Source organism: Salvelinus namaycush, chromosome 1 (genome assembly GCF_016432855.1).
Source record: "Salvelinus namaycush isolate Seneca chromosome 1, SaNama_1.0, whole genome shotgun sequence".
Classification (NCBI taxonomy): Eukaryota; Metazoa; Chordata; class Actinopteri; order Salmoniformes; family Salmonidae; genus Salvelinus; species Salvelinus namaycush.
In genome coordinates, this window is record NC_052307.1 from 60182761 (window position 1) to 60198269 (window position 15509).

General features: G+C 40.3%; 1 protein-coding gene across 1 annotated transcript in view; it reads right to left on the minus strand.

The window, feature by feature from the left end:
• Window positions 1-6171: 6171 nt before the first annotated feature.
• The window catches only part of LOC120052428 (lysyl oxidase homolog 1-like), a 31292-nt gene continuing 21954 nt past the window's right edge, over window positions 6172-15509 (minus strand). Inside the window, exons 4-6 of the mRNA XM_038999317.1 lie at window positions 9342-9498; window positions 8951-9046; window positions 6172-6291 (exon numbers count right to left, since the gene is read on the minus strand). Of these exons, the coding sequence (XP_038855245.1) occupies window positions 6172-6291; window positions 8951-9046; window positions 9342-9498 (373 nt within the window). The remainder of the gene's footprint in view (window positions 6292-8950; window positions 9047-9341; window positions 9499-15509) is intronic.

A 15509-nucleotide genomic window follows, 5' to 3' on the forward strand; every position in this document is an offset into this window, starting at 1 on the left:
AGGCCATGGAATGAAGATCCATGTAGCTATGACATGATTAAGTGTTCTGTGACTGGTTATTAGATACATCAATTACCTGTCCACTCCCTCTGGCCTCGTGGGAGTTTTAATAGATGGATCTCTAGGACAGTAAGCTGTCCTGTACCTCTCCTATGGGTGTGAATGGACCTCAACTTTGTCCTGAGTGACGGTCTGTGACACCCTCACAATGAGGATAATGTCAGATTTAACTCTGCAACACTGTACAGCTCACCATGCATTTTACAAGTCACTCATCACCCTCATCGACCCTCCTCACACCCACTGCTTCCTTTCCTAGAGCCTAAGAAGTACAAGACCTCAGTTGAACCCCATAGAGCCACGCCAGTAGTATGAGAGTTCTTAGATGCCAAAATGTGTTCCCAATGTTTGCACAAAACTGAATCACATGCCATAACTTGGATTACATTCACACTTTTCCATTTTTTATGTAAGAGCCTAGAAATGCCTACACACCCTGTTTATAAAGCTGATGTCAAATTATGTACAGTAACTCACTGCAGTGAGTATTCTGTTACCCTGTCCTCTCTTTCAAGCAAGCACACACACACACTCGCACACACACACACACACACTCACTCACTCACGCACACACACACACACACACACACACACACTCACACACACTCACACACACACTCGCACACGGACACACACACAAATACCTGGAGGACTTTTTTGGAAGTGTCTGTGTACCGTAAGGAAAAGGCTGAGAGCAGCCTGAACAAATAGCCATCACAGAGAGGAAGTCCCGTCAGAGTGGTCAGGGTAATACAGGGACAAACAGGAGGAACATAACAACCGTGGGGATGACACAGGAAATATTGGACATTTTGTTCTCCGGAGATGAAAAATATTTTAATTCCGAAGGATGACAATGCTTCCTGAGCAAACACCACTGACTTTCGTCACCCAACATATTAAAATCATAATTGTTCACTCAATCATGATAAAACATTGCCTTCAATGTCCAATGCAGCTGTTTTTATCTCAATATCAAACATTTCTGGGTAACAAATTAAGTACCTTACCGTGATTGTTTTAAATTAAAATTGTAAAAAAATTGCTTCTTATTAAGAACAATTTCTCAAGCAACAATTTTGCTAGGACTATATGGGCATGGTCTGAGTGGGGATGGGAAACTGAAAACTAGCTGTTATTTGCAGAGAGGTTTGGAACTCTCTTTCTTATTGGTCTATTAACTAATTTAACGCATGGTGATGTCACCATGGAAAGCCGAAACTCCCTCCCACCAAAACACGCTGATATTTCAGGCGGTATTTTCAAACAGCTCTTATACTAAAAGCGCATTGATCATTATCACTATTTCGCAGTATTATTCCAACCTTATAGTATGGAAATATATATACAATACAGGTAAATCTAATTTTTGACTGCACCGGGCCTTTCAAGTATTACAGCAAAAGTAAAGTTGAAGTGAGTTTAACAGAGGGCAAATCCCTGTTTTTAAAATCTTATCCTGCTGCATTAGTAATACAGGAAAAGTATCGGCCAAACTGTTACACAGGCAAACAGTCCCTCCCTCACAGTATGAATCTAGGCTGCTCCACTCTCCTGGTGAGACAAGCCTGTGAAATATCCTCAAACACTTTCACTCAGCCTCTCTGTGTGTGTGTGTTAGTATGTGTGTGTGTGTGCGTGCGTGCGTGCGTGTAGGTGGGTTGTATCTGTTCTTTTCTCCTTTCATTCTCTTCCATTGGGTTTTTCAAAGAAACCAAATCAACTCTTCTTTGTTTGAAGAACCTTCTAATAACCCTTTCTACCGAAGGTGATTGTTGCTTTTAGGAAGTCTTCAAAAGGGTGGATATTGCTTGCTGTGATATGTTCTATACCCCCTACTCAGGCTTTCCTGTTACCTCTTGTTGCTTTAAGTGTGTATCACTAACCCACATATTTGTAGTCCAGTTAGATTGGCCTGTACTGTGGGGTCAGGAATGCTCAGTAAAATAAGCCTAAGCCCTTCAGCTGCTGTTGGAAAAGCATCATTATTAAGAAACACATCAACAAATGTTACTTTTCAGTATTGGGGTCATTTGAGAAAGCTTTTGCTTTTGATAAAAAAGGCTACACTTATTTGTATTTCTTTACCGAAGGCACTGTGTGTCCATATCCATATTCTTATATGGACTTTATGGCATTGGATGCTCATAATGATGTTCAACTGTAAAGCCCAATCGAGCTGATCTTGCAACATGTCTCCGGACAGGAGATGTGTGCTCTGTTTCAGGCTTACTAACATAGAGAGAGACTGATGACCACCAAGCCTGCCCCGAGACACAAAGTAATTAGTTGTGCGATATCACATGATGAATGCATGACACAAATGAGACAGCCGTGTCTCTTGCTTGGCCATGAAGAGCTGTCTGTATATTTGTATTCACCGTATATTTTTGTGAATCTGAAAAGGTCTGTTTTGCATTCCTGCCTGGATGCTGCATGATAAATGTACACAACTACACAGACAGACCTACAGTAAATGCCATAATGCATTAAACATACCGCACCTGACAGAGTAGGAAACCATAAATAACTTTTCAATATTCAAATCTCAGGGCATTTCTGAATCAACAGCACTGTTTGTTTGGATGTGTGGCCTATTATGTGAACGCCCCGGAGCAGTGGAATCCCAAACTGACACTGGAACTCTTATTTACACATAATAGGGACAATAAAATGAAGGTACCATAACAAAATGGATGTATGTCCAAATCCTAACATGAGATACACACATGAAACTGGAACTTTAAGTACTTTCCAGCATTGAAGTTTGAATACATTTTTGATCCATTTTTGTGCTATTATCCCACAAAATGCAACATATTTTTTTTAAACGCAATGACAGAAACCACATCGGTAACTACAGCCTGTAAACAACATTCACATGTCAGTCCAAACACCTTATAGAGGTGAAAATATATGTCTTTATTGGGTATGTCATTTTTGACAGGTGTTCAAGAACAGAAGAATTCAAGCAAATCAACATATACTCATATATTTAATAATACCTGCTATAATCCACAAGTCTAATAGTGTCATTCCATTGATTGAATAGAATCTCCTAATTATACTTTCCACCTGTCTTGGTAAACATACAATATCAAGAGCAACCAGAATACAAAGAAGTGTTGGTCAATGACAGCATTGATAGACTACTATGTACAATGTTAAAATGGTAACGTTAACGTGTAATATGGTATATAAACAGTATACAAGACTAGACCTGTTCTGCATTTGTTCATGTTTCTAAATCCTTTCTCTTAAGTGTTTTACTGTAGGTGTGTGTTGCAACGGAGTGTGTGGGAGGCCATAGTGGGCCATCATCACAGGGATGTGTAATAGAAACCGTACACTCAACTGGAAACAATAGCTCACTCTTTTAGAGGTAGGTAGAGGCGGCATTTCAGCACTCTGTCTGTCTGTAATGCCAAGCTAAACCTACTAGTGTAACGCATCACAATGATAGGTTTTTTACCACATCAGTTTCTTTTTTACAGTCACTCTCTGCCGCAACACACTCAATTTGAACAAATCAAAACTATGATCTGGATTTGCATAAAAAACGATATATGAGTTCCTGGAATTTCACAAATACAGCAACAATTCAAACACAGTACTAAAGACCCTTTCGTTAAAAAAAGAGAAGAATCAAAATACAATCAATTAAAACAAGTACAGTTCTCCATAGCTAAAACCATGCATCAGTGGGTTAATTGTCATGTACATTCTTCTTACAAAGCTACAGATAACCTATTTGGCATCTGACCAGTGTTGGTAGTTAAAAAATAAAACTCCAATGTAAGTTTTATTCTGGAAAGCACCTGGTTGAAAATAAATGGCAGTTCTGCCAACTAAGCTTTATGTTTTCCTGTGAGACAAATACAAAAATGAAGGACGAGGACGGAAACTGACTTCGACGGTATTTAGAGGCGGTAACGCTCTAGGTTCTGACAGCCTCTTTGTGTTGAGTGACTACTTGATGGAGACTAACGTGTGCAAACAAACAAGACCTGGTTTCTCCCCTCTCTCTAGTCTCTCCATAATATTACACTATGCAAATGTTCTCAGAGAATCACCATTTTTCAACCTGGCACAAAGAGGCAGAGAGAAGAAGAAAAACAACACTATAATGGTCCTAGTGAGTCACTGGCTGGGCTGCCATGTCTTCCTCCCAGACAGCATGGATGAATGCACAATTTTTTGAATTTGTTGAATTGCAGTTGAGCCCAGACTCGTCTGGGACCACTAATTTCAGCACCAGCTCCATTTCACACCTTATTTATAAACTAAACCGAGCCACTCTGCTCACAGCTGTGAGCAACGTATTCACAATGTCCAAGATGTTTACTATTTCATGGACAAAAGCCTCATTAAGGCTGTCAGAGTAGAAATAAGAGCAGTGGGGTTGGTCTGGGAGAGAAGGTTGTGGATAATATAGAAGGAAAACAACAATGGAGACTGTGGGAGACTGGAGTGTTGAGTTTGGTATGGGTTTTCAGTTTGTGTGCTTGTGTAAATATCCCCATGTTCTCTTCAGTGCCACTGGAACCCTTGTTCACTCTGGGCCCAGGAAACCAAAAACAGCACAAACAAAACAACAGCAACAACAATAACAAAATGAATTCCATTCACATTTCAATGGAACAGCACTGTCCTGGAGGACTCACCCTGGCTGGGCAGCCTTCCCACGTCCGATCAGGACCTTCAGGATGGACACAGAACAAACAACACAATGAGGCGGTGTTCATAACACGGAGAGACAGAGAGGTTAGCGTACCTGTCCACACATTCTTACTAAAGGCCTTTTCTGTAGACCGAGGCAACGTTATTATAGTAAACTTAAACTGAAGCTAAAACGAAAACAAATCATGAAAAAACTATTTAGAAACCGAAATGAAATAATGAACAAACCCGTTTGAAAAACGAAAACTATTATCTTTGACTCCAAAACGAACTAAAATAAAATAAAACAATCAGGAATTATGTTGTTTCATTTTTTCCCCTAAACTTTGGACAGAAATCGAATGGGGTTTTCATGCTTTTGAAGTGTTTTAATGCTACTGAAATGCTGCCAGGAGATGGAGAAGTTTCAAATAGGCCTAGTTTGTGCATCACTGTCACTAGCTATCACTAGGTAACAAGGAAAAAAATCATCTAAGTAGCTAACTTGATTCGCCTTTAGGAACGGACTGGCCGAAATGTCAGATTGGCTGGTGCATTTTTAGCCCAGTGGGCCTGTCTAACATTTTTGTTGTTGCACTAAATCAGCATTATCTGGCTAAAATTGGGGGCCTTAAATAAATAAAATGGGCTGGTGAGGGGGCCTCAAGTGAAAAAAATGTCTGGTTTATCAGGGCTGATTTCTGGTCCCAGTCTGCCCCTGTTCTTCTTATATGTACCACTAAAGTTAAAAAGCATTGGATTGGCGTAAACATGGGTGAGAGAGAGTTTCCTTCCACCATATCTTTTAGTACCAGTCTCAGCGCTTGAGATGGAGTTTATAATTTAAACCTAACCTAACCTATGACCTGATCAATCAGCCCCAAAAACGTTACAATAGAAATGGCTCCACATGCTTTCTGTCCCTAACACAAAAACGAAATTGCATGTTTGTTGTTAGTTATTCACAACTAGGACATACACAGAGGGTATATACTGTCATTATATGTTTCGATATCATTCCAATGTCAAATAAAACTTCACATATCACTGTTGTCTCATAGGGTGACATGGTTTTCTGAATGCTTTAGCCCACTCACCATTTATTTATCTGTGTACTCCCTATATACTCCATAGAAATAGAGGTGATTTACCACCTCACCTGTACATTTGCATAGCTCTAAAGCTAAGTATTTTTCATAAAAAGGATTTATCAGTAATTCGGAGTGTAATAATACACTTCCTAATCAACCCATTGAAAGTACCAATAGCCTTACTGCTCCTTATGAGAGGCAGTATAAAACTGTCAGTAATCATTCATCTTGGTGACATTGATGAACATGATTCACAGAATCATTAGGTAATAAACTAAAAAACATGAGTTCTAACAGGTAGTTTGGCATAATAATGAGAGCTTGTCTTTTGACTAGTGTCATAAAAGAGACGTTGCTGTACTCACTGAGATATCTTGCAGTTGGTTGTTGTGACGAAGCGTCCCGTGTAGTGGATATTACACCTCACCACATTGTTGGTGAAGTCGGACTCCAAGATAAGGTACTTGGGGTTGACCTGGAGCTAAGAGGCAGAGGAGGACACAAGAGGATACCACTACAGCTAGGCAGGTAGGAATAAAACAATAACTTACACAGTACTATTATCAGTGGAATTCTGGGCAGAGACTGGTGAGAGAATCTTGATTTGAGATACTGTATGTGTAAATAAAACATTTGAAGTGCTGCTTAAATCATTTGTTGATATCAATGGGGAATTGATGAGGAACTAAGATAGCTATATGTGTGCTCTAGGCTAATTTATGTGCTCTCTGACACCTGGAGTTGCATGGCAAATGGTCCAGGAACAAAGGACAATGCCCAAGGATTAGTCAGCCCTTCCCCTTCTGAGGGGCCAAGAATATTCGCCCCTCAGAGGGGGAAGGGCTGACTAGTCCTTCGGCATTGTCCTTTGTTGTATCTCTGTTATCTCTATAGTATCCACATATGGTTTCTATCTGAAACTTGTTCACTGAGGATAACTCTGATGCTATCTATATATATGTATTATCTCTGTGGTTACTGTTCACTGAGGAGAACTCTGATGCTATCTATATATATGTATTATCTCTGTGGTTACTGTTCACTGAGGAGAACTCTGATGCTATCTATATATATGTATTATCTCTGTGGTTACTGTTCACTGAGGAGAACTCTGATGCTATCTATATATATGTATTATCTCTGTGGTTACTGTTCACTGAGGAGAACTCTGATGCTATCTATATATATGTATTATCTCTGTGGTTACTGTTCACTGAGGAGAACTCTGATGCTATCTATATATATGTATTATCTCTGTGGTTACTGTTCACTGAGGAGAACTCTGATGCTATCTATATATATGTATTATCTCTGTGGTTACTGTTCACTGAGGAGAACTCTGATGCTATCTATATATATATGTATTATCTCTGTGGTTACTGTTCACTGAGGAGAACTCTGATGCTATCTATATATATGTATTATCTCTGTGGTTACTGTTCACTGAGGAGAACTCTGATGCTATCTATATATATGTATTATCTCTGTGGTTACTGTTCACTGAGGAGAACTCTGATGCTATCTATATATATGTATTATCTCTGTGGTTACTGTTCACTGAGGATAACTCTGATGCTATCTATATATATGTATTATCTCTGTGGTTACTGTTCACTGAGGAGAACTCTGATGCTATCTATATGTATGTATGATCTCTGTAGTTACTTGTGTCTGTATAGGGTGAACTCTGAATTACTATATGCAAAAAGATTTGATGTTCCTCTCAGGAATTCTGGCTTATTTACATTGGTCTCATCCCCCACTCAAGCCTTTCAAATGCTGTGACACCCTGTGTAGATTGGGCCTGGGAGTGTTTAGGTTACTGCCAACTTGGTATCATTTGATTGATCAGTGGTGGTTGGTTTTGGGTTGAAAGGTTACACCTTCAGATGTTATAAATGGAATTAAATGCCTTTGATCTCTCTCTCATCCTGTATCCAGTCCATGCCCCAAAAATGGTCAAAGACTCCAGTCACCCAAGTCATAGACTGTTCTCTCTGCTATCGCACGGCAAGCGGTACTGGAGCGCCAAATCTAGGACCAAAAGGCTCCTTAACAGCTTCTACCCCCAGGCCATAAGACCGCTGAACAATTAATCAAATGGCCACCTGGACAATTTACATTGACCCCCCACCTTTGTTTTTACACTGCTGCTACTCTCTGTTTATTATCTATGCATAGACACGTTACAAATTACCTCAACTAACCTGTACCCCCACACATTGACTCGGTACCGGTACTCCCTGTATATAGCCTCGTTATTGTTATATCATTTTCTTGTGTTACTTTTTGATGATTTTTTTTTCAACTTTAGTTTATTTCAATATTTTCTTAACTCTATTTCTTGAGCTTCATTGTTGGTTAAGGGCTTGTAAGTAAGCATTTCATGGTAAGGTCTACACCTGTTGTAGTCTGAGCATGTGACAAATTACATTTGATTTGGAGGAAGGTTGAAGGATCAATTCCAATTTCTTAGGCTTCCAGGCCTCTGGACTAGTAAACATATTTTTGTTCATACTTTGTCCTGTAAATTAATCTTAGAATCTACTGTATATACTTAGAATAATGCCTTGTAATGCTTGTTAATGCTTTGTAACTTAAGCTTTATGGCTTGTAGGTGAATCCATTCATTGTACAATGTTAATTAAATACCTGCCTTTGATATAGACAATTCTCAGACCAATTCTTGCTAGTCAACGTCAACTCATTGCCTAATGCTTACTTGTGTATTTTAATTATCTTTATGGAGTCAGAGAAACATTTTAATAGGCTAATTGTTTAGTCTTCTTACGAGTCGCATGTGAGGTATTTATAATATCATATATACTGTATATAGACATGTCAAATATTACTGTCCACTACATGCAACCCAAGTTAGGATTTGTCCCACACTGAAACACTTGAGGTCAACACAGACAGGTAGAGAGCGATGGGACTGAATGGCAGTCAAAACTAGTAGATCAGTATGAGCCACAGTCTAGGAAACGTAATGTTTTATAGCTTTAGACAACTTTCCAAATGTAAAACTTTCCGATACATTTTTCCAGTAACCTTTTCCTTTGGAATGTTGCCTTTGGAATGTCGCCTTCCTGGAAGATTACCAAGTACACATCAGAACTTTCCTCTGCTCTTAGTCTCACCTTTAGTATGTAGTTCCCAGGTTGGATGTCTGTTATATCGATCCACTGGCAATCAATATCAGCGTTGTACGTATCGTAGCAGCCCGGACTCAGACCCTGGAGGAACATAGAGGAGAGTTATTCATGTGGAACATCAACAGACTATGCTTATAGCTCAGCACCAGAGAGACGTGCCTGCACCATCTCTGACTCATAGAAAGACTGAGTGGGGTGGAAGAACTGTTAAACAAGAGACATGTTGTAGTTGCTCGCTGAAATCTCAGATGATGATACATTGTTGCAGTACCTGGTGCAAGACCATGACACCGACTTGCCGTCGGACAAATGAATGATGCCATGCCAAGTGTATTGGCAAATCTACCTTTGTGAGATATGGTGTTGGTGTATCTACCTGAGTGTGAGATGTACAGGCATAACGCTTCAGGTGACCAAAGTCACAGGTGGTGTCCTCCAGACAGAAGCTGGCCTTGTGTCCCTCAGCCACCTTCCTTCCTGTGGTGACCTCCAGCAGGTCATAGTGGCTGAACTCATCCATGCTGTGGTAGTGTCTGTGGGTAGACAGAAGGGCAAATAGGTGGTCGGTAGTGCAAAAAGAGGGGAGTAAATGTCCACTTTTACCTTATTAAACCTCTCTAGGGTACGTGGGACGGTAGTGTCCCACCTGGCCAACATCCGGTGAAATTGCAGAGCGCCAAATTCAAAATACAGTATTATAAATATTTAACTTTCATAAAATCACAAGTGCAGTACATCAAAATAAAGCTTAACTTCTTGTTAATCCAGCCAAGGTGTGAGATTTCAAAAAGGCTTTACGGCGAAAGCAAACCATGCGATTATCTGAGGACAGCACCTCGCATACAAATGCATGACAAATAATTTTCCAACCAGGCAGTTGCGACACGAAAGTCAGAAATAGCGATATAATATATGCCTTACCTTTGAAGATCTTCTTCTGATGGCACTCCAAAAGGTCTCAGTTACATTACAAATGGTCCTTTTGTTCGATAAAGTCCTTCTTTAAATCCATAAAAACTCAGTTTAGCTGGCACGCTTCAGTCAATAATCCACCCAGTTTCCCTCCATCAAAATGCATACAAAATGAATCCCAAACGTTACCAATAAACTTATCCAAACAAGTCAATCAACGTTTATAATCAAACCTTTGGTACCCTAATACGCAAATAAACGATCAAATTTAAGACGGAGAATAGTATGTTCATTACCGGAGAAAAATAACAAAGAACGTGCTTTCCTCCACATGCTTGGAAACACTACAGCCAAAATGGGAAAACTACAACTTCTCCCTCATTAAAAAAAAAAAACTGCCTAAAACTCTTTCTCAAGACTGTTGACATCTAGTGGAAACCCTAGGAACTGCAATCAGGGAGGATTTCACCCTATAATAAAAGTGCCAGCCATTGAAATCAGTGTTATGCTGATTTTTTTGGGGGGGGATGGTTTGTCCTCGGGGTTTCGCCTGCCATTTCAGTTCTGTTATACTCACAGACATTATTTGAACAGTTTAAGAAACTTTAGAGTGTTTTCTATCGAAATCTATATTATACATATCTATATATATATATATATATATAGATATATATCTATATATCTATATTATATGCATATCCTAGCTTCTGAGCCTGAGTAGCAGGCAGTTTACTTTGGGCACGCATTTCATCCGGACGGCAAAATACCACTCCCTAGCCCAAAGAGGTTAAAATGAATTTGTGACAGGTAAAAAGCGTCTGTGTTTAGCGCAGGAGAGAGAGGAGGCATGGAACAGGGTGGTCAGCAGGGGAACAAAGAAGAGTCTAATTTTAACATTTATAAATTCAGTTAATGACAGGTACAACAGCCAATACTAGAGACATGCTCAATTTGCATAAAGTATAATTACATGATAATCAGTAAACCAACACAAAGCAAACTGTTTACTGCAGGCCACCATCCAAAGTCTTTAAATTAGATGTGCTTGTTTATTCGAACAGCCCATTGCCCTCACCTGTCAACACTTCAACTCGGTGCAGCTTGACTGAGCATATCACAATGTACCAAAGGAGACTATAATGTAATTAATACCTACAACCATGCACTGATGAAGCAAGACATTAACAATCGATTGATGTATGAGGTCTCGTTAATTACTTTATATCAATCTGGAAAGTTTTAATCACTACCGCAAGAGAAGTGAAGGATTGAGCATGTGTTTGTGTGTGTGTGAATGTGTTTACACAGCTTTAACAGTGTTGGAATGCTGCGTTTTGCCACTGCTAGCCTGGTTACCCATGAGAACAAATCATATCCTCAGAATGTGAAATGAGTTACACCACTCCGTGTCTCAGTGTACTGCTGGTGCTGGTCCATCTGAAATCATTTACTCTAATAGCCTTTTACCATCTTGTAGCTGGGATGTGGACCAATGCCAAGTGTCAGACAGTGACCTGAGAGGGCTGGCTGTTTACTGTTGCCCTCTGCAGACCAGCATGTTGTGAATATCCTTTCCATACTAACTGTTAACACTGTGGTACTCAGATAAATCAGACAGATACCGTTACACTGTAAGGTTGAGAATACAAGTGACATACATGGGGGATTCCTTTAAATATGCATTAGAAACAGTGTTGCACTGTGAATAAGAAGGCTTCCTCTGTCTTATTCAGTCTCCTGCTGTTTGGAATAAATGGCAGCATGGTAAATGTTAAACATATTGCATCTTGATTCCCAGATACATTAATGGCCTCGTATTCCCGCCAAGTTAGATTTCCTATGAAAGACGTCATCTGAACTGTGAACACAGCGTCTAATGGCTGAAAAGCTGGAGTGCTTTGTCAACCTATTCATCTCACATGTACTTAAATGTATCCTAATCCTAATTATTGAAATTAATCACCCTTTCTTGCAATTTTTACCGAAAGTCACATTCCAGATTCCAGACACTAAGAATTTTGTCAGTGTTTGTTTTGGTGAATGTAGTGCAGGTGTGGTAAGTGCTGGAGCTGGTTCAGTCAGTTGGACTCAGACTGTATAAATAATAACCTAGTCTCCTTACCTCATGTTCCCTGTTTTAACATAGCTACAACTTTTTACTGGCGTAGTCATTAAAGATTGAATGGAGGCTTGGAGGGAAAGGCAGACGGGTACTTTCCACCAATGGAGGAGGTGACAAATGAAAGAAGAAGTCATTCTTTCCATAGCAGTTGAAGATGGTAAACAGCTCCTCTCAGGTGAGGAACAGTGTGTTTCCGCAGGCTAAAAGCTACACCATGTGATTCTCTAAGGGGGATCTGCACCGACTACACAGGGAATCTGTAAACCCAGAGGAATTGAAAGGGCTGCACACTGGGTATCCTGAGAGGGCAGCTCTCTGCAAAACACCCTCTGTATGTGGTGTGTGTGAGTGTGTTTGTGTGTGTGTGTGTGTGTGTGTGTGTGTGTGTGTGTGTGTGTGTGTGTGTTTGTGTGTGTGTATGTGTCTATGGGCAGGGGTTTTGAGGCAGGTGTTCAGTGCAATGGGGGTTTCAAATATGGCCATACTTTTTTCCCCACGACAGACGTTTATTTATAGATGGTAGCCTTGAGATTGTTATCTCTCTGTGAGAGTGGGACAGACAGGGAGACACTGGGCCTAGAGCTGTCTGGGCTGGAGGGCCCTTTTCCTCGCCTTGGAATCCTGGATCTCCCCCTGTGACTATGTCAACTAGAGAGAATTAACTTTTGGAAGGACACAGGGAGAAGGCTGGAATAAGACTGGCTTGTAATCCTAACAGACAAACATTCCAATCCAACTTTGCACTTTATACCCATGAGTCATTTCCCAGTTGTGTTCAAATGCAATACAAAGACTTCCAGGAGGCCAGGCAGGAAAAGGGGGGAAATATTTAGTGGATGGTGTTTGCATTCCATACAGTGCAACCAGATTACAGGAATCCCAGAAATGTATCACATTACACCTGGGCAAACAGTAGCCATGGCCTTTGACCTTAGAGGTAAGGGGTCACTGTATGCTTGTGCTGCATAGAGATAAAGAGAAGAAAAAGGACAAAAGATATCTGCATGTACGTGCCTTCGGAAAGTATTCAGACCCCTTGAGTTTTTCCTTATTCTAAAATGGATTCAATAAAATAAAACTCAATCTACACACAATACCCCATAATGACAAAGTGAAAACATGTTTTTAGAAATTTTTGCAAATGTATTAAAATTAAAAATCAGAAATACCACATTTACATAAGTTTTCAGACCCTTTGCTATGAGGTACGAAATTGAGCTCAGGTGCATCCTGTTTCCATTGATCATGCTTGAGATGTTTCTACAACTTGATTGGAGTCCACCTGTGGTAAATTCAACTGATTGGACATGATTTGGAAAGGCACACACCTGTCTATATAAGGTCCCACAGTTGACAGTGCATGTCAGAACAAAAACCAAGCCATGAGGTGGAAGGAATTGTACATAGAGCTCCAAGACAGGATTGTGTCTAGGCACAGATCTGGGGAAAGGTAGAGTTCATCTTTGGAGATGGGAGAACCTTCCAGAAGGACAACCATCTCTGCAGCACTCCACCAATCAGGCCTTTATGGTAGAGTGGCCAGACGGAAGCCACTCCTCAGTAAAAGCCACAAGACAGCCAGCTTGGAGTTTGCCAAAAGGCACCTAAAGACTCTCAGACCATGAGAAAAAAGATTATCTGAAATCATTTACTCTAATAGCCTTTTACCATCTTGTAGCTGGGATGTGGACCAATGCCAAGTGTCAGACAGTGACCTGAGAGGGCTGAAACCAAGATTCAACTTTTTGGCCTGAATGCCAAGCGTCACGTCTGGAGGAAACCTGGCACCATCCCTACGGTGAGGCATGGTGGTGGCAGCATCATGCTGTGGGTGTGTTTTTCAGCGGCAGGGACTGGGAGACTAGTCAGGATCGAGGCAAAGATGAACAGCGAGATTCTTGATGAAAACCTGCTCCAGAGCGCTCAGGACCTCAGACTGAGCCCGGTCGAACATCTCTGAGGAGACCTGAAAATAGCTGTGCAGCAACGCTCCCCATCCAACCTGACAGAGCTTGAAAGGATCTGCAGAGAACAATGGGAGAAACTCCCCAAATACAGATGTGCCATACTTGTAGTGTCATACCCAAGAAGACCCGAGGCTGTAATTGCTGCCTAAGGTGCTTCAACAAAGTACTGAGTAAAGGATCTGAATACTTATGTAAATATGATATTTCTGTTTTTTATTTTATTATTTAGTTTTAGAAAAATAATAAATTACACATTTTAATAAATAAACATTTCTAAAAAACTGTTTTTGCTTTGTCATTATGGGGTATTGTGTGTAGATTGTGTGCAGATAGATGATCCTAAAATCAATTTTAGGATAATGCTGTAACGTAACAAAATGTGAAAAAGGTCAAGGGGTCTGAATACTTTCCGAAGGCACTGTACGTCATCCGGATTTTAACTGTGTACATCTGTTGTACTGTTTGATCATTATTGATCACTCTATTTTGTAAATGGACAGAAATGTAATATTGAGATGTACATAATTCTTAATAGAGAAATCTGAATCTAATGATGCACACTGTATTTAAATTAAACAGAGTTCATACTATCTGTTTTACTCCATAAAACACTGATTCTAAGGTTTTATCCTAAACTTTCTGTACCGTACAACATTTGCTCAATACACAAATTAACATATGGATGGATTAAGGGGGCATACTCTGACTACACATTGTATTGAAATATTCCATTGGGGTGCAAAATGTAGGACAGTAAAGTTGATTTGACAAAGAGTGTTCGTTTTCTCAAAACAAGCACACTTGTTACTGTGTTCTTTATATTTATTTAACCAGACAAGTCAGTTAAGAACGAATTCTTATTTACCATGATGGCCTACCCCAGCTGACGCTGGGCCAATTGTGCAGCACCCTATGGTACTCGCAATCCTGGCCAGATGTGATGCAGCCTGGATTTGAACCAGGTACTGCAGTGACGCCTCTTGCACTGAGATGCAGTGCCTTAGACCACTCGGGAGACGAGGAGTTCTGTGCTGTTCCACTAACACAAAATCATGTCACCATATAATATCAGGCACCAGGCCTATGATGCCAGGGCACAGATTGACAGGAACATTAATGGATTCTATTCCCATTTCCATCGGCTAGTCAAATCAAGCTGTTGCATTGGCTAACTCCCGCCCTGGAAACCAATGTATAAACGAACAGTGATGTCAGCAGGCAACATTGCCAATCTGCTAATGGGCAGTCAACATTCCATAGAGCTGAGGACAGTAAGTACAGCCTGAGACTTGTTGCACAAACCCAATGAACCCAGACATACTGTGACCAACAAAACCGTTGTGGAACGCAAGGTCATAGAAGAGGGGCAGGGCAGAGGGTTTCCAAACATATCAGTGATGTCATGACATACTGTATTAAGTAAAGTCATATTTCACCAAAAAGAGCAAATGTGAACGCACTGAACTCAGCTAACCAAACTAATAGAAAACGAATGAGCTAAACAGACAACTTTTAATGTCACGTGAAACAGCAAATCTGATTA